At 35.4% G+C, this 20,026-nt stretch overlaps 2 protein-coding genes across 6 annotated transcripts in view; one reads left to right on the forward strand and one right to left on the reverse strand.

Moving 5' to 3' along the window:
- Nucleotides 1-10,474: 10,474 nt before the first annotated feature.
- Nucleotides 10,475-19,450, forward strand: LOC135139183 (6-phosphogluconolactonase). Its single transcript, XM_064069308.1, has 4 exons — nucleotides 10,475-10,744; nucleotides 10,798-10,995; nucleotides 11,047-11,330; nucleotides 19,258-19,450. The coding sequence occupies exons 1-4, from the start codon at nucleotides 10,609-10,611 to the stop codon at nucleotides 19,357-19,359; spliced, it is 720 nt and encodes a 239-aa protein (XP_063925378.1). The 5' UTR covers nucleotides 10,475-10,608; the 3' UTR covers nucleotides 19,360-19,450.
- Nucleotides 19,355-20,026, reverse strand: part of LOC135139182 (mitochondrial adenyl nucleotide antiporter SLC25A25) — a 63,435-nt gene continuing 62,763 nt past the window's right edge. For all 5 annotated transcript variants that reach the window (XM_064069302.1, XM_064069303.1, XM_064069304.1 and 2 more), the window contains one exon: nucleotides 19,355-20,010. In XM_064069302.1, coding sequence (XP_063925372.1) covers nucleotides 19,820-20,010 — 191 coding nt within the window. In that variant the 3' untranslated portion in view covers nucleotides 19,355-19,819. The remainder of the gene's footprint in view (nucleotides 20,011-20,026) is intronic.

Genomic DNA, 20,026 nt, shown 5'->3' on the forward strand with positions numbered 1-20,026 from the left:
TTAGGCTACGTGAAGTTTCCTTAAGTCGGGGAGAAAGACAAGACGTGTAGTTTAACAAGTTCGAAACCAAAATGAAATCGAAATAGTTGAAATAAATTAAACAAACTCATTTGCATGTTAGTTGGTGACCTATGCGATGTATAAATATTTTCTGCACGTTTGTTTTTAAAGCAAACAATGCGTAATCAGCGAACAAAAGTTTATTTATTTAACAATAATGTTTGCATCATTTGTGTGTTTGTTCATTTATGAATGTACATAGTGTGGGCAAACCCAATTTTACTAAACAGGGGTTTCCTATATAAATGTAATTATTAAAAATGGGGTGGTGTTTGCTTGCGATTATCACGAAATGACATAATCCTGCAACCCTCGTCAAATTAATTTTCGTGTTCTCGGGCCTTATTCTAAAAGGATTGTAACGTCCTTTTATAAACCCTGTATTTGCACGATAATACCGGATAATTGTTACTCCAGGTGGCGACAAAAAAAAACGCAACTGTTTTCTGTGTTTTTTTTTATAAAATGGCTATCTTTACCATCTACACGACATTCCTAAGACACCTATAAAATTTGACCACAACCAATCCAGTAGATACAGACAATAATTAATAGGTATCGATATATGCTATAGTCAGACAGATGGACACGGAAGACCCATTTTTCATACTCTAGGGATCATGAAACGTCGAGAAAACATGAAAATATTATTACAGTACTTCCTTATAAGTAAAAATCTGTCATCTAATATTTTTCTAACAGTTTTCGCCAGTTATTTGAATTGAATATCCTAATTAAATTAATTACAGATTAATTAAAATAATTTTAGGTTCATATATTTTTTAAATTATTTAGTAAGATTCCAGTATTCATAACTGTAGTATCGAAGCTTAAAAAATTTCTAATGTGGACAACTTGTCTATCTTTTTAATTAATTTTTTTTCTAATTTTGAAACTATTTCAGAAAGAGTTGGAAAAAAATTTCTGGAAAAAAAGAAATGAATAATTAAAATCGTGTTACTGAAACATGAAATGCACCCATTAAGGAATTTTATTTAATACATTTTTTGAGATGAAAAATGATTAACTAAATTTTAAGTAATTGTATACCTACTCCCCAAATTAATATCAGGGGTAGGTACCAAAATTTCATAAAATCTTTGAGATAAACTTTTAAAAAGATTTTACAGTTCACACTATCATTGTTTGACAGATACAGGAATTTTTAAACGGAATTTTTGCTTTAGAAAGTAAGGGAAGGTCTCCCTGTTAGGTTCATAATTCACTATGTTAATTAAAAACCTTTAAAAGTTCTGGATGTTTTAATTTAAGTTATTGTATTATAACAGACTTCATAATTTCTTTCTTGAGACTTAAAAATAGTTCATTAATGGCATTTAAACTAATCTAATCTTAAACCTTATTATATTTTGATTTTTGAAAGAAAGGAGCTTAAACATTTTCATCAACCTTAAATTAGTTTCACTGTGGACTCGAAAACGGGAAGGCTGTAATATTTTCTTAAAGGTTTAATAACTTTTTACGACTTTTATTTGAACATTTATTTTTAAAAATTTCGAAGCTTGCATAATTCAATGTCATCTAAATTACTTGTTGTTTAAAATCTTTGATAGAGTAAAATTTCGACCACCTCTTTTGTTTTGTTTTTTAAGTAGTTTAAAAGAATCTCGCAGACTCCTTTTGTTCTGGTTTTTGAAGCAGTTTGGAATAGTCTTGGGGATCTCTAGTATTTGATTTTTGAAGTACATAGTTTGAAAGAATTTTGGGGAACCTTTTTTGTTTTGATTTTGAAGTAGTTTGAAAGAATCTCTGGAACCCCTTGTGTCTGGTTTTTAAAGTAGTTCTTGGAAGAATCTTGGGATTTCTTGTGTTTGGTTTTTGAAGTAGGTAGTTTGGAAGAATCTTGGGGGCCTCTTGTGTCTGTCGTGTTTTTGAAGTAGCTAAACAGAATCTCGAGGACTTCTTGTATCTGGTTTTTGAAGTAGTTTGAAAGAATCTCGGGGACCCCTTGTGTCTGGTTTTTGAAGTAGTTTGGAAGAATCTTGGGTAATCTATTTGTTTGATTTTTGAAGTAGGTAGTCGAGAATCCCAAGAGAAACTCTTGTATCTGATTTTTGAAGTAATTTGAGAGAATCTCGGAGATTCCTTTTATTCTGAGTTTGAAATAGTTTGAAAAAATCTCAGCGGCCACCTGTACCTCGTTTTTGAAGAGGTTTAAAAGAATCTCGGGGACCTCTTATATCTGGTTTTTGAAGTAGTTTGAAAGAATCTCGGGGAGCCCTTGTGTCTGATTTTTGAAGTAGTTTGGAAGAATCTTGAGAATCTCTTTTGTTTAGTTTTTGAAGTAGTTAGTTTAGAAGAATCTCAAGGGCCTCTGTGTCTGTCTGGTTTTTGAAGTAGCTAGACAGAATCTCGGGAACAATTTGTGTCTGGTTTTTGAAGTAGTTAGTTTGAAGGAATCTCGGGGGACCATTTGAGGCCCTCTTGTGTCTAATTTTTGAAGTAATTTGAAAGAATCTCGGGGATTTCTTGTGCCTCGTTTTTGAAGAAGTTTAATAGAATCTCTGGGACTCCTTGTGTCTGGTTTTTGAAGTAGTTTGGAAGAATCTTGGGAATCTATAGTGTTTGGTGTTTGAAGTAGGTAGTTGGAAAAAATTTCTGAGAATCTCTTGTGTCTGTTTGGTCTTTTAAGTAGTTTAAAACAATGTCGAGGATCCTTTGACATTCCCTTGTATCTGATTTTTGAAATAATTCGAAATAATCTCGGGGATTCCTTTTATTCTGGGTTTGGAGTAGTTTGAAAAAATCTCAGGGGCCCCTTGTGCCTCATTTTTGAAAAAGTTTAAAAGAATCTCGAGGACCTCTTATGTCTGGTTTTTGAAGTAGTTTGAAAGAATCTCCGGGAGCCCTTGTGTATGATGTTTGAAGTAGTTTGGAAGAATCTTAAGAATCTCTTTTGTTTAGTTTTTGAAGTAGTTAGTTTGGAAGAATCTCAGGAGCCTCTGTGTCTGTCTGGTTTTTGAAGTAGCTAGACAGAATCTCGGGAACCCTTTGTGTCTGGTTTTTGAAGTGGTTTGGAAGAATCTTGGGAATCTCTTGTGTTTGGTTTTTGAAGTAGTTAGTTTGAAGGAATCTCGAGGGACCATTTGAGGCCCTCTTGTATCTGATTTCTTGTGCCTCGTGTTTGAAGAAGTTTAATAGAATCTCTGGGACTTCGTGTGTCTGGTTTTTGAAGTAGTTTGGAAGAATCGTGGGAATCTATAGTGTTTGGTGTTTGAAGTAGGTAGTTGGAAAAAATTTCTGAGAATCTCTTGTAACTGTTTGGTTTTTTAAGTAGTTTAAAACAATGTCGAGGATCCTTTGACATCCACTTGTATCTGATTTTTGAAATAATTCGAAATAATCTCGGGGATTCCTTTTATTCTGGGTTTGGAGTAGTTTGAAATAATCTCAGGGGCCCTTGTGCCTCATTTTTGAAAAAGTTTAGAAAAATCTCGGGGACCTCTTATGTCTGGTTTTTGAAGTAGTTTGAAAGAATCTTGAGAATCTCTTTTGTTATTTTTTGAAGTAGTTAGTTTGGAAAAATCTCGGGGGCCTCTGTGTCTGTCTGGTTTTTGAAGTAGCTAGACGGAATCTCGGAAACCCCTTGTGTTTGGTTTTTGAAGTAGTTTGGAAGAATCTTGGGAATCTCTTGTGTTTGGTTTTTGAAGTAGTTAGTTTGAAGGAATCTCGAGGGACCATTTGAGGCCCTCTTGTATCTGATTTCTTGTGCCTCGTGTTTGAAGAAGTTTAATAGAATCTCTGGGACTTCGTGTGTCTGGTTTTTGAAGTAGTTTGGAAGAATCGTGGGAATCTATAGTGTTTGGTGTTTGAAGTAGGTAGTTGGAAAAAATTTCTGAGAATCTCTTGTAACTGTTTGGTTTTTTAAGTAGTTTAAAACAATGTCGAGGATCCTTTGACATCCACTTGTATCTGATTTTTGAAATAATTCGAAATAATCTCGGGGATTCCTTTTATTCTGGGTTTGGAGTAGTTTGAAATAATCTCAGGGGCCCTTGTGCCTCATTTTTGAAAAAGTTTAGAAAAATCTCGGGGACCTCTTATGTCTGGTTTTTGAAGTAGTTTGAAAGAATCTTGAGAATCTCTTTTGTTATTTTTTGAAGTAGTTAGTTTGGAAAAATCTCGGGGGCCTCTGTGTCTGTCTGGTTTTTGAAGTAGCTAGACGGAATCTCGGAAACCCCTTGTGTTTGGTTTTTGAAGTAGTTTGGAAGAATCTTGGGAATCTCTTGTGTTTAGTTTTTGAAGTAGTTAATTTGAAGGAATCTCGGGGGACCATTTGAAGCCCTCTTGTATCGATTATTGAAGTAGTTAGAAAGAATCTCGGGGATTTCTTGTGCCTCGTTTTTTAAGAAGTTTAATAGAATCTCTGGGACTCCTTGTGTCTGGTTTTTGAAATTGTTTGAAAGAATCTTGGAAACCTATAGTGTTTGGTGTTTGAAGTAGGTAGTTGGAAAAATTTTCTGAGAATCTCTTGTAACTGTTTGGTTTTTTAAGTAATTTAAAACAATGTCGATGACCCTTTGAGATCCCCTTGTATCTGATTTTTTAAATAATTCGAAATAAGCTCGGGGATTCCTTTTATTCTGGGTTTGGAGTAGTTGGAAAGAATCTCAGGGAGCCCTTGTGCCTCATTTTTGAAAAAGTTTAAAAGAATCTCGGAGACCTCTTCTGTCTGGTTTCTGAAGTAGTTTGAAAGAATATCCGGGAGCCCTTGTGTCTGATGTTTGAAGTAGTATCGAAGAACCTTGAAAGTCTCTTTTGTTTAGTTTTTGAAGTAGTTAGTTTGGAAGAATCTCAGGGGCCTGTGTGTCTGTCTGGTTTTTGAAGTAGCTAGACAGAATCTCGGGAACCCCTTGTGTCTGGTTTTTTAAGTAGTTTGGAAGAATCTACTGAATCTCTTGTGTTTGGTTTTTGAAGTAGTTAGTTTGAAGGAATCTCGAGGGACCATTTGAGGCCCTCTTGTATCTGATTTTTGAAGTAATTTGAAAGAATCTCGGGGATTTCTTGTGGCTCATTTTTGAAGAAGTTTAATAGAAACTTTGGGACTCCTTGTGTCTGGTTTTTGAAGTAGTTTGGAAGAATCTTGGGAATCTATAGTGTTTGGTGTTTAAAGTAGATAGTTGGAAAAATTTCAGAGAATCTCTTGTAACTGTTTGGTTTTTAAGTAGTTTAAAACAATATCGAGGATCCTTTGAGATCCCCTTGTATCTGATTTTTGAAATAATTCGAAATAATCTCGGGGATTCCTTTTATTCTGGGTTTGGAGTAATTTGAAAAAATCTCAGGGGCCCCTTGTGGCTCGTTTTTGAAGAAGTTTAAAAGAATCTCGGGGACCTCTTCTGTCTGGTTTTTGAAGTAGTTTGAAAGAATCTCGGGGAGCCCTTGTGTCTGATTTTTGAAGTAGTTCGGAAGAATCTTGAGAATCTCTTTTGTTTAGTTTTTGAAGTAGTTAGTTTGGAAGAATCTCAGGGGCCTCTCTGTCTGTCTGGTTTCTGAAGTAGCTAGACAGAATCTCGGGAACCCCTTGTGTCTGGTTTTTTAAGTAGTTTGGAAGAATCTACTGAATCTCTTGTGTTTGGTTTTTGAAGTAGTTAGTTTGAAAGAATCTCGAGGGACCATTTGAGGCCCTCTTGTATCTGATTTTTGAAGTAATTTGAAAGAATCTCGGGGATTTCTTGTGGCTCATTTTTGAAGAAGTTTAATAGAATCTTTGGGACTCCTTGTGTCTGGTTTTTGAAGTAGTTTGGCAGAATCTTGGGAATCTATAGTGTTTGGTGTTTAAAGTAGGTAGTTGGAAAAATTTCAGAGAATCTCTTGTAACTGTTTGGTTTTTTAAGTAATTTAAAACAATGTCGATGACCCTTTGAGATCCCCTTGTATCTGATTTTTGAAATAATTCGAAATAATCTCGGGGATTCCTTTTATTCTGGGTTTGGAGTAATTTGAAAAAACCTCAGGGGCCCCTTGTGTCGTGTTTTTGAAGAAGTTTAAAAGAATCTCGGGGACCTTTTATGTCTGGTTTTTGAAGTAGTTTGAAAGAATCTCGGGGAGCCCTTGTGTCTGATTTTTGAAGTAGTTTGGAAGAATCTTGAGAATCTCTTTTGTTTAGTTTTTGAAGTAGTTAGTTTGGAAAAATCTCGGGGGCCTCTGTGTCTGTCTGGTTTTTGAAGTAGCTAGACGGAATCTCGGAAACCCCTTGTGTTTGGTTTTTGAAGTAGTTTGGAAGAATCTTGGGAATCTCTTGTGTTTGGTTTTTGAAGTAGTTAGTTTGAAGGAATCTCGAGGGACCATTTGAGGCCCTCTTGTATCTGATTTTTGAAGTAATTTGAAAGAATCTCGGGGATTTCTTGTGGCTCATTTTTGAAGAAGTTCAATAGAATCTTTGGGACTCCTTGTGTCTGGTTTTTGAAGTAGTTTGGAAGAATCTTGGGAATCTATAGTGTTTGGTGTTTGAAGTAAGTAGTTGGAAAAAATTTCTGATAATCTCTTGTAACTGTTTGGTTTTTTAAGTAGCGTAAAACAATGTTGAGGATCCTTTGAGATCCCCTTGTATTTGATTTTTGAAATATTTAGAAATAATCTCGTGGATTCCTTTTATTCTGGGTTTGGAATAGTCTAAAAAAATCTCAGGGGCCCCTTGTGGCTCATTTTTGAAAAAGGTTAAAAGAATCTCGGGGACCTCTTATGTCTGGTTTTTGAAGTAGTTTGAAAGAATCTCCGGGAGCCCTTGTGTCTGATGTTTGAAGTAGTGTGGAAGAACCTTGAGAGTCTCTTTTGCTTAGTTGTTGAAGTAGTTAGTTTGGAAGAATCTCAGGGGCCTCTGTGTCTGTCAGGTTTTTGAAGTAGCTAGACAGAATCTCGGGAACCCTTTGTGCCTGGTTTTTGAAGTAGTTTGGAAGAATTTTGGGAATCTATAGTGTTTGGTGTTTGAAGTAGGTAGTTGGAAAAAATTTCTGATAATCTCTTGTAACTGTTTGGTTTTTTAAGTAGCGTAAAACAATGTTGAGGATCCTTTGAGATCCCCTTGTATTTGATTTTTGAAATATTTAGAAATAATCTCGTGGATTCCTTTTATTCTGGGTTTGGAATAGTCTAAAAAAATCTCAGGGGCCCCTTGTGGCTCATTTTTGAAAAAGGTTAAAAGAATCTCGGGGACCTCTTATGTCTGGTTTTTGAAGTAGTTTGAAAGAATCTCCGGGAGCCCTTGTGTCTGATGTTTGAAGTAGTGTGGAAGAACCTTGAGAGTCTCTTTTGCTTAGTTGTTGAAGTAGTTAGTTTGGAAGAATCTCAGGGGCCTCTGTGTCTGTCAGGTTTTTGAAGTAGCTAGACAGAATCTCGGGAACCCCTTGTGTCTGGTTTTTGAAGCGGTTTGGAAGAATCTTGGGAATCTCTTGTGTTTGGTTTTCGAAGTTGTTAGTTTGAAGGAATCTCGGGGGACCATTTGAGGCCCTCTTGTATCTGATTTTTGAAGTAATTTGAAAGAATCTCGGGGATTTCTTGTGCCTCGTTTTTGAAGAAGTTTAATAGAATCTCTGGGACTCCTTGTGTCTGGTTTTTAAAGTAGTTTGGAAGAATCTTAGGAATCTATAGTGTTTGGTGTTTGAAGTTGGTAGTTGGAAAAAATTTCTGAGAATTTGTTGTAACTGTTTGGTTTTTTAAGTAGTTTAAAACAATGTCGAGGATCCTTTGACATCCCCTTGTACCTGATTTTTGAAATAATTCGAAATAATCTCGGGGATTCCTTTTATTCTGGGTTCGGAGTAGTTTGAAAAAATCTCAGGGGCCCCTTGTGCCTCATTTTTGAAGAAGTTTAAAAGAATCTCGGGGACCTCTTATGTCTGGTTTTTGAAGTAGTTTGAAAAAATCTCCAGGACTTCTTTTTTCTGGTTTTTGGTTGGGAAGAATCTCGCGAATCCCTTTTGTTTGATTTTTGAATTAGTTTGGAAGAATCTTGGGAATCTCTTGAGTTTAGTTTTTGAAGTAGTTAATTTGAAAGAATCTTGGGGTCCTCTTGTGTCTGTCTGGTTTTTGAAGTAACTAGACAGAATTTCGAGGATCCTTGAGAACCCCTTGTATCTGATTTTTGAAGTATCATTTGAAAGAATCTTGGGGACCTTTTATATTCTGGGTTTGGAGTAGTTTCAATGAATCTTGAGGACCTCTTGTATCTGGTTTTTGAAGTATTTTTAAGAAATCGGGAGGATCCCTTTTCTTTTGATTTTGAAGTGGTTTGAAAGAATCTCGGGAATCCCTTTTGTTTGATTTTTGAAGTAGTTTGGAAGAATCTTGGGAATCTCTTGAGTTTAGTTTTTGAAGTAGTTAATTTGGAAGAATCTCGGGGGCCTCTTGTGTCTGTCTGGTTTTTGAAATAACTAGACAGAATTTCGAGGATCCTTGAGGACCTCTTGTATCTGATTTTTGAAGTATAGTTTGAAATAATCTTGGGGACCTTTTTTATTCTGGGTTTGGAGTAGTTTCAATGAATCTTGAGAACCTCTTGTAACTGGTTTTTGAAATATTTTTTAAAAATCGGATGGACCCCTTTTCTTTTGATTTTGAAGTAGTTTGAAAGAATTTCGGGAATCCCTTTTGTTTGATTTTTGAAGTAGTTTGGAAGAATCTTAGGAATCTTTTTTGTTTAGTTTTTCAAGTAGTTAGTTTGGAAGAATCTCGGGGGCCTCTTGTGTCTGTCTGGTTTTTGAAGTAGCTAGACAGAATTTCGAAGATCCCTTGAGGACCTCTTGTATCTGATTTTTGAAGTAGTTTGAAAGAATCTCGGGGACATTTTTTATTCTGGTTTTGGAGTAGTTTCAATGAATCTTGAGCACCTCTTGTATCCGGCTTTTGAAGTATTTTTAAAAAATCGGAGGGACCCCATTTTCTTTTGATTTTGAAATAGTTTGAAAGAATCTCGGGAATCCCTTTTGTTTGATTTTGGAAGAAGTTTGGAAGAATCTTGGGAATCTCTTGTGTTTAGTTTTTGAGGTAGTTAGTTTGGAAAAATCTCGGGAGCCTCTTGTGTCTGTCTGGTTTTTGAAGTAGCTAGACAGAATTTCGAGAATCCCTTGAAGACCTCTTGTATCTGATTTTTGAAACAGTTTGAAAGAATCTTGGGGACCTCTTGTGTATGATTTTTGAAGTAATAATCGGTGACCCTTTTTGTTTTAGATTTATGTAGTTTGAAAGAATCTTGGGGATCCCTTGTGCCTAGTATTTGGAGTAGTTCAAAAGAATCTCGGGGACACCTTTTGTTTTGTTTTTGAAGCAAATAGAAAGAATCTCGATGACTCCATTTGTCTAGTTTTTGAAGTAATTTGAAAAAATCTCAGGGTTAACCGTGATTCGAGGTTAAAGCGAAACTGACGGTTTCTAGTTAAAGCTGTCGGTTTTTCTCTCATGACAATTCGCCCTAACAAATGTTACATTAGAAACTTCATGGGGAGACCCATGTTTGATTTGATAGTTGGCCGTTTTGCAAAAGCGGGGTAAAACATATAATATGCGGCAGGTTTTTTGGTCTTACAGATGTGGCACGTGTGATATACTGTCAATAGAGTAAAATCATTGAGGAAGGGTGACAGCTCAAATTTTTTATTTATTGCAAAATAATTATTGAGCAAATATGCCCTGAAATGCGAAATTTGTACTTTCGTATTTTATTTTTAAAACTCAATTAAATCAAATCAGTTTTTAAATTCAACTAAGGATTGTTATTTTACGATATTGATCGTGAAAAGTTGTACATTATGCAACGGGCACGGAACTTCTTTTCTTATTTCTCACGACTACGGTATTATTCAATGAAAGGAACTGATTTACTTTAATAACCTCCGTCACAAGAGTAACAGGAAATAGAACATTCTATAGGTAACATAAAGCCTGATTTATTTTCTCTAAACCTCCCACTCACCTAAACGAAAAAAATAAACCTTTTATTGCAATTCTGTATGCATTTAGAAAATAAATCACCCGTTTTGAAACTTTCATCAGTACACCGGATAAAGTTAAAATTTAATAAAAAAACTAAGTAATATTCATCCCACATAATCCGGAAAAAAAGTACATGAAATAAAGCGAAAAACACGCAAATATATTTCGCAGGCAATTTCAACGCCAGTCCCTAAACACAGAGCATTTTACACAATGATTAAATTTTTTCTGCCCCCATGTCGTACTAAAATTTTCATCAGCACTTCCCGCGATTCGACTTCAAAGCCAGTTTTTCAATCTATTAAGCGAAAAAATTCGTTCGCCAACATGATATCTAATCAAACTCATCAAACGATGCTTTCTGTCTCTGTCTTTCACTCGCGAAGGTCAGCCGCGTCCAACGTGACTCTGCATTGTATATTAGGTGTGCAGGGTTGCCAGATCAACCGATTTTTTATTATAATCAAAATTAAATCGTACGACATCTATCGAAAAGTGACTAAATTTCATTCGAAGCATCTGGCAACACCGCGTACTCTCGTGTTTGTTTGTGTGTGTGTCACGGTCATTGCGGTTTGCAAATCATCTTCAAAAATAATGAGTCAAGGGCAAGGAAATTTGGTCCATGTGGTGAAAAACCGCGCCGAAGTCGTCAAGAAATTGGCAGACTTAATCGCGGAAGTTTCGGTGAAAAAAATATCCACAAGTGGGGTGTTCAACATAGGGGTTTCCGGTAAGTGCAGCGGTCTTGACACGTACGACAACGTTGAAATTCGTTTGTTCCAGGGGGGTCGCTGGTGGGTTTCTTGAAGGAAGGTCTCCCTAAAATAAACACAGACTTCAGTAAATGGCGCGTTTTCTTTTGTGACGAGCGCGTGGTTCCGGAAGACAGCCCGGACTCCACTTACGGACAATACAAAGAACTCGCAACAACGCTTAAACTAAAGGAAAACCAATTTGTTACCATCAAACAGGGCATTTCTGGTATTGTTGCCACCTGTTGATTGCTGTTGGCTTGACAGGTTTCTTTATTAGCGGAGGAAGCGGCTGAGGATTACGGCCGACAGATGGCGCGGCATTTTCCGGAAGTTGAGTGGCCTGAGTTCGATATGTTGTTGTTGGGGATGGGTCCGGATGGACACACTTGTTCGCTGTTTCCTGGGCATAAATTGTTGGAGGAAAAGACGAAGTGGGTGGCGCCGATTACAGATTCCCCCAAGCCGCCGCCGAGTAGGGTCACTATGACTTTTCCGGTGATCAACAACGCCCTCTATTGCGTGTTTGCGGCGTGTGGGAAGGAGAAGGCTGATATGGTCAAAGTAAGATACCTTTATTTGTTTTCGAAGTTATCTAAGAGAGGTGTTTTAAGAGTCGTTAAAAATTATAACATCGATGGTGACAGAATCTGTGGATGAATAAAATTAGTCATATAATGATTTTTTTTCTGACGATTTTGATCATTAATAACTATTCGTGACGGTAAACTAATTAGATGAAAATTTAACAAAATTGTGTAATGAACAATTTCTTGTTTTATATTATTGTTATTAAGTATAACCACTCAATTTTTTTATATTGCCTATTTAGAGGTAATTTATTTAAACTTTCATTAGAAATTTTGAAGGTCGTAAAACTACAGTTGTGACCAGAAAATCGTTGTTTTTCTGACATTTTGAAAATGTCACATTGACGTTTGAAGTTTAAAATTTTTAGCATCACTATAGTGTCAAAAATAACAAAACTAAAAAAATAAGGTTACATTTCTTAGAGCCGAAATTCACTGAAACTAAAATTGATATTTTAATAAAAAAATCATCACAATTGAGATGGGGTGGGTGGGCGGGGTTTATATTTTGCCTTTTTGTCTTAATATACTAGGATTCTTTGAACAACACGATACTGAAAAACATGTTTTTTATTTCTTTATATTTTGCCTTTTTGTTTTAATATGTGTAGACTTTTTTCATAACATGAAACTTAAAACATGTTTAAAATAGAAAATTTGTATCACGAAATATCGATTAAAATCCATATTTCCTTGCAAAAATGTACCATTTTAACCATGTTTTAAGTTTTTTGTATGAAAAGATAGCTATGTTCGATTGCATATATTTTTTGATAAGTTTTCTTTCTGATGCAATTATTTTTTGAAAATGTTTATTTTAATTAATTTTTTTAATCATCCGTGTAAAAGACTTATTTTAAGAATTTAAGTTTGAACTATAATTCTGATTAAATCTATAAAATAAATTGATTTGAGATTCAAAATTAAATTGCAAAATGTTGTTTTATAATTGTGAGTTTTTTCCCAAAAATCAGGACGTTTCTGGATAAACTCAACAATAATATTTAAGATAAGACTGATATACGTTGTAAGAAAATAGAGGGCGGATCGGTGGGGCTAGTACTTGAAAAGATAAGACTGGTTTTGGCAAATGATATACGCTTTAAGAAAATAGAGGGCGGGTGGGCGGGTCTTGTACTTGCTAAGATAAGACTGAAAACTGTCAAGAGTAATCACTAGAATGAAGGAGGGGTGTAGAAAAAGCTAAACCCCCCCATCTCTCTCTCCCCCTTGCCCCTTTCACTCACTTATTGTATTTACTGTGAAATGGGAATTGAATTCTAGTTTGACCCTAACTCCGTTTTGATCACTTATTTTATTGGGTCTCAAAGCATTAAGTAGAAAACCAGTTATCCATGTGCTCAATTGAATCGGAGGGTAAAAACATTCCATGAACAAATTTTCTAAAAATTTTCGTTCGACTGCATATATTTTTGATAATTTTACTTTCCGGTGAAGTTATTTTTCGAAAATGCTCATTTTAACTTTTTTGTTTAAACATCCGTCTAGTATTACACTTATTTGGAGTTTAAATTTGAACCATAGTTCTGGGCTAAAACTGATTCATTTGTTGTCTGAAACTAGAATTGATATCTTAATTTTAAATAATCATAAATTCGAATACAACTATTTTTTTTAACTGGAATTAACTGCTATTAAGACTTTTATTATAAATGAAATTAAAGCAAATTAAGTACGTACACAATTTAATCGGAGGGTAAAAGCATTCTATGAACGAATTTTTTGAAAATTTTCGTTCGGCTGCATGTTTTTTGATAATTTTACTTTCTGATGAAGATATTTTTTGAAAATGTTTATTTGAATTTGTTTTTTTAATCATCCTTGTAGTAAAGACTTATTTTAGGAATTTAAATTTGAACTATATTTCTGATTAAATCAATAAAATAAATTGATTCAGTCATTAATTTCTTTGAGACACCCTGTATAAACACGTCTAAAAAAATATTAATGCAGTGATAAATCACAAGTATAGACTCATCATATTTTACACATTTAAGAATTTATTCAGCAAAATTTTGAGGTGACGTCATCAATTTTAGGGCGAGGCGGGGGAATAAGCAAATACGTGTAAGATTTCAAAGCATTCGGTTTTCAGCTTCAAAATTAAATTGCAAAATTGTGAGTTTTTTTCCAAAAATCAGGACATTCCGGGAAAAAAACACTAATATTTAAGATAAGACTGATTTGGGCAAATGATATATCTTTTAAGAAAATAAGAGGCAGGTGGGCGTGGCTTGTACTTGTAAAGATAAGACTGATGTTGGTAAATGAATAAAAAAAGATTAGGCCCCACCCACCTGCCCTATCTCAATTGTGATGAATTTTTCATTCGTTGGCAGATCGGGGGGCGGGTGGGTGGGGCATATTTGTGTACAAGAATTTACCATTTGAAACGTGTTTTAAGTTTCTTCTTCTGAAAAGACGACTAGGTATATTAAGAAAAAAGGCAAAATATAAGCCCCGCCCACCCGCCCTATCTCAATTGTGGTGATTTTTTTTAATCGTCGAGAGCCAAAAGAGCGGAATTTAATTACAAAATCCTTATTATTTTTCTACAAGAAATTACCATGTAAGACACGTTTTTGAGTATCGAGTTATTCAAAAAATACTAATAATATTAAGAAATATAAACGCAAAATCCACATTTCCTTACAAAAATTTACCATTTTAAATGTGTTTTAATTTTCTAAGAATAAAAAAAAACATCACAATTGAGATGGAGTGGGTGGGCGGGGCATATATATTTTTTTCTTAATATACGTACTATTCTTTGAACACGATACTCAAAAACATGTTTTTAATTTCTTGTAAAGAAATAAGTTTTTGCAGTTAAGCTCCGCCCCTTTAGTTCGCGGCGAATAAAAAAAATCATCACAATTGAGACAGGGTGGGTGGGCGGGCTTACTTTTGCCTTTTTGTTTTAATATGTGTGTACTTCTTTTGATAGCATGAAACTTAAAACATGTTTAAAATGGAAAATTTGTATCAAGAAATATCGATTTTGCAATTAAGCTTCGCCCCATAATTGCAAAATCCATATTTCCTTGCAAAAACGTACCATTTTAATCATGTTTTAAGTTTCTTGATGTAAAAAGATGCTCATGTATATTACGAAAAAAAAGCAAAATATAAGCCCCGCGCACCCGCCCTGTCTCAATTCTGATGATTTTTTTTAATCGACATTTCCCTATACAAATTTACATATTAAGAAAAACGGCAAAATGTAGCCCCGCCCACCCACCCTCTCTCAATTGTGATGATTTTTTTATTCATCCTGAGCCAAGGGGGCGGAGCTTAATTGCAAAATCTTTATTTCTCTACAAAAAATTAAAAGCTTGTGTTTGAGTATCGTGTTATTCAAAGAATACTGTATAGATTAAGGAAAAAACGAGCAAAAAATTAAGCCCTACCCATGTCCACCCCAAGCTCAATTTTGATGAATTTTTTATTCGTTGTCAAACCGAGGGGCGGAGCCTAACGTAGACACATTTCTTTCCCTAGTGTAACTTTTAAATGTGTATTGACGTTTAAATGGCATTGACAATGAATATCTATTCAATTGAGTCCAGTTTACACAACTAAATTTCTTAGAAAAATTTTTTTCAGAAGGTGCCCTACTTTGGCCGCCACTGTATTTTTTGATAATTTTACTTTCTGAGTAAATTATTTTTTATAAATGTTGGTTTAACTTATTTTTTTATATAAACATTCGTGAAATAAAGCCCTATTGTGCAGTTAAATTTGAGCCATAGTTCTGGGGCTAAAACTCATGGTAATTTATTGTCTGAAACTAAAATTGATTATTGACTTATTTAGCTAAAACTGCAGTTGAGACTTACTACATATAAATCTAATTAAACTGTTATATAGGTAACCAATTATACATATACACAATAGAATCAAACGGTAAAAGCATTTTATCAACGAATTTTCTAAACATTTTCGTTGGACTCCATATATTTTTTGATAATTTTACTTTTTCATCAAATTATTTTTTACAAATGTTTGTTCTAACGTATTTTTTCATAAACAGCTGTTCCTGCTAAAAAGACAGATTTTGGCAAATGAGATCCCTCTAAGAAATTAGAGGGTGGGTGGGCGGGGCTAGTTCTTGCTAAGATAAAACTGATTTTCGCGAATGACATACCCTCTAAGAAAATGAAAGGTAGAGGGTACGTCATTTGGCAAAATCAGTCTTATATTGGCATGTATTGGCCCCGCCCACCCACCCTTTATTTTCTTCAAAGGTACGCCATTTGGCAATATCAGTTTTATAGTACTAGTCCCGCCCACCCGTTCTTTATTTTCTTAGAGAGTAGGTCATTTGCCAAAATCAGTCTTATTTTGGCAAGTACTATCCCCACCCACCCGCCCTTTACTTTCTTGGAAAGTAGGTCATCTGCCAAAATCAGACTTATTTTGACAAGCACTAAGCCCCAACCGCCCGCCCTTCATTTTCTTAGAGGGTATGTTATTTGGCAATATTATCCTTATCCTGCCAAGCACTAGCTCCGCCCACCCGCCCTTTTTTTCCTTAGGGAGCTAGTACCTGCTAAAATGAGACTGGTTATGGCTAATGAGATCCCTCTAAGAAAATAGAGGACGAGTGGGCGGGGTTAGTACTTGCTAAGATAAAACTGATTTTCGCAGATGACATATCCTCTGAGAAAAAAGAGGGTGGGTGGGCGGGGCTAGTGCCTGCTAAGATAAACTGATTTTCGCAGATGACATATCCTCTAAAGAAAAAGAGGGTGGGTGGGCGGGGCTAGTGCCTGCTAGGATAAACTGATTTTCGCAGATGACATATCCTCTAAGGAAAAAGAGGGTGGGTGGGCGGGGCTAGTGCCTGCTAGGATAAAAGTGATTTTCGCGAATGGTATATCCTCTAAGAAAATGAAAGGTAGAGGGTACGTCATTTGGCAAAATCAGTGTTATATTGGCATGTATTGGCCCCGCCCACCCACCCTTTATTTTCTTCAAAGGTACGCCATTTGGCAATATCAGTTTTATAGTACCAGTCCCGCCCACCGTTCTTTATTTTCTTAGAGAGTAGGTCATTTGCCAAAATCAGTCTTATTTTGGCAAGCACTAGCCCCACCCACCCGCCCTTTACTTTCTTGGAAAGTAGGTCATCTGCCAAAATCAGACTTATTTTGACAAGCACTAAGCCCCACCCGCCCGCCCTTCATGTTCTTAGAGGGTTTGTTATTTGATAAAATCAGCCTTATCCTGCCAAGCACTAGCTCCGCCCACCCGCCCTTTTTTTCCTTTGGGGGCTAGCACCCGCTAAGATGAGACTGATTATGGCTAATGAGATCCCTCTAAGAAAATAGAGGCCGGGTGGGCGGGGTTAGTATCTGCTAAGAGAAAACTGATTTTCGCAGATGACATATCCTCTAAGAAAAAATAGGGTGGGTGGGCGGGGCTAGTGCCTGCTAAGTTAAAACTTTTTTTCGCAGATGACTATCCTCTAAGAAAAAAGAGGGTGGGTGGGCGGGACTAGTGCCTACTAAGATAAAAGTGATTTTCGCAGATGACATATCCTCTAAGAAAAAATAGGGTGGGTGGGTGGGGCTAGTACCTGCTAAGATAAAACTGTTTTTCGCAGATGACATATCCTCTAAGAAAAAAGAGGGTGGGTGGGCGGGACTAGTGCCTACTAAGATGAAAGTGATTTTCGCAGATGACATATCCTCTAAGAAAAAATAGGGTGGGTGAGCGGGGCTAGTGCCTACTAAGATAAAACTTTTTTTCGCAGATGACATATCCTCTAAGAAAAAAGAGGGTGGATGGGCCGGGCTAGTGCCTGCTAAGATAAAACTGAATTTCTCAAATAATTTACAAAAAAAATCTCAATGGGCTCCCAAAATACTGCACCATGGGTACCCAAACAGTGCGGCACCCAAGACTTTTTCAAGTTCATCCAGCAACAAAACACCAGATTTCTTTAAATTTATCCGAAAATAAGACACCAGTAAAGGACCTAAAATTAACTGCGAACATTTTAAACTTTGGTTTTGAAAACCAATTTTTATACGTCAAACATTTTTAAGTGCTTACTCGATTTTTTCAATGGGCGAGAGAAATATTAACTAAAAGTTTTTTTACTATTTTTTGATGCTTGGATTTCTCAATTTTTCAAGTTTTCAATTCTCAATTTTTCAGGATTTGAATATTGAGAACTTTTCAATTTCTGGATTTTCAATTTTCAGATATTTTAATTTTTTGATTTTTTAATTTTTCGATTTTTGGGTGTTTCGATTTTTCAATTTTTAAATTTTTGATTTTTCGATTTTTCCGATTTGTTGTCTATACTAAATATATTTCATGTTTCAATTTGCGCCTTCAGCGGGAGTATTATTTGCAGTGCTGCACTTGACGGGCGAGGGAAGTTCTGTCGATATAACCTTCGACCAATTTTTATACTTAGCACGTTGGGTTCTTACTAGCATTCCTTATTTAACTGAACAGTTATTAATTTAACTAAACAGTTATTAATTTAACTAAGCAGCTATTATTTCACCAAGCATATATTATTTTTACTGAGAATTTATTTTTCAACTGAGCATTTATTATATAACTTAGCATTTATCATTTTTACCGAGCAAAAATACAGAGCGTTTAAAAATAGAACTGTGCATTTAATTTGTTCCTTTATCTAAATAACAAGAAAACGGTATGAGATCCGTCTAAGAAAATAGAGGGCGGGTGGGCGGGTTTAGTACTTGCTACGATATCACTGATTTTATCAAATGACATATCCTCTAAGAAAATGAACGGTAGAGGGTATAACATTTGGCAAAATCAATCGCATCTTGACAAGTATTGTTTTAATGAATCTGTCACAGTTCTGAACTAAAACTCATAGTAATTTGTTGGCTAAGACTAGAGTTGATGTTTTAAATAATCATAACCTAGAGTATAATAGAATAGAACAACTATTTTAAGTTTTTTTTTTAGTGAAAACTAATCATTTCCATTGAGACTTTTCCAACTGACCACTTGCCATAGTTAGAAAGGGGTAGTCACCAAGGTCTGGTTTCGCTTAAACTTCAAGCTGTCACTTCTGTTACGTTCTCTGACAGTTTTGCCCTGAATTATGCCCATGTTCTCTATTGAACTCGTGTAAAGACATTAATTTTGTGTGCTAATAAAATTTTATGGCCCTGTCAGTGTTATTTAGGGCACTAAATTTCCTCTTCGTTGATTCTTTCCTTCATAGTCCTCGCCTGTCAGCTCTGAGATCTGCGTAAATTCCAGGACTGTATTTCAGAAATTTGTAATAAATCAAGTACTGAGATTTACTCCTATAAACAAAAGTAATGTTCTTACTGTAGGTCTAGGATGTTTTCGCTATTATTTTTAATTCGTGGAAGGTCGTAAATTTTCAATTGGAGGTTTCCGATCGGGAGTCTCTTTGAGGTTGGCTTAGCGAATAATCCTGGTGCATTTTTATCTCGTGACTAATTACAACCTATCAATAAATAAATATAGATTAAATTTGTTTTAATTGTAAGCATATTGATACAGAAGTGTAACATTTCGTTGTAGTCATTCATTAATATAATAATAAAGATTACTAAAGTCACACCTACAAATTCACGGAAAGATATTGACTCGTTCATCCCCTCCTAAACTTTCATGACGTCATTCCAAAGCCATTAATTGTGCGTAAAAGGGAGTGCTACTTTTTTTTAGTTCTTTAGAAATTCTTTTATACTGAATGAACCAATTCATTTTGTTGATTATCTTAGAAACGGTTAATCTAATCAGGAATGTCGTAACCGTCCAAAAATAAATTGCGTAAGTTGCTTGTCACAAGATGTTTGTACGAAATGACGTCGAAAATAAGTGGTTTTAGTAATTCTCGTTTTTTCCAGAGAATTCTTGTGGATAAGGAGGATTTACCAGCTACCCGGGTGCTTCCCTCTGGTACTCTAGTCTGGATTCTGGATGAAGAGGCCGGCAAACACAAGCTCTAACTGAAGTCAAGTTTTTATTTTAAATTTTATATAAATACTTACAATACAGAGGTATAATAAATACCATTTTATTAAAATATTAAGTACATCACATCGTCCTTTTAATCTCAATCATGGAAAATACACAGTATCAATATTAAAATTGTCATTTATTAACAGAATCATGCCTTCTTTGGTAAATTTAACAACATCGAGAACGTGTAGACTTTAAAACTTACATAAATGTGTCAAAGAAGCCACATGAGCGTCAAGAGATGAAATCTTCGTTTTTCGTTAATAAATTAACGGACATTAACAAACATGTTAAAGCCTATTCAAGTATTCTTACAGTAATAACCTGTACAAATAAATAAACTATGCAATAAAAATTGCTAGAAACATCTTTTGCCCGCAAGCCAGACAAAATGAGAGGGAATTTTATAATTAATAATAAATAATTTGTTCCTAAAATGCTCCTGCATCACGTCATGTTCACCCCGAGCAGTCGACTCGAGTACTCGTAGACGACGTAACTTATACTGACTGCGGGCATCACTTTGATGAAGTTGGGCGTTATGCCGCGGTAGAGGCCGAACACGCCCTCTTTCCGCAATATCGTTTTGAAGACGCCGCTCATCGTCACCGATGCGGGGTCTACCGACGGGTGCACCACTGCAACAAAAACAAA

The sequence above is a fragment of the Zophobas morio genome, unplaced genomic scaffold (genome assembly GCF_036711695.1).
Source record: "Zophobas morio isolate AGI-343-1 ecotype UQ-CSIRO unplaced genomic scaffold, CSIRO_AGI_Zmor_V1 ptg000031l, whole genome shotgun sequence".
NCBI lineage: Eukaryota > Metazoa > Arthropoda > Insecta > Coleoptera > Tenebrionidae > Zophobas > Zophobas morio.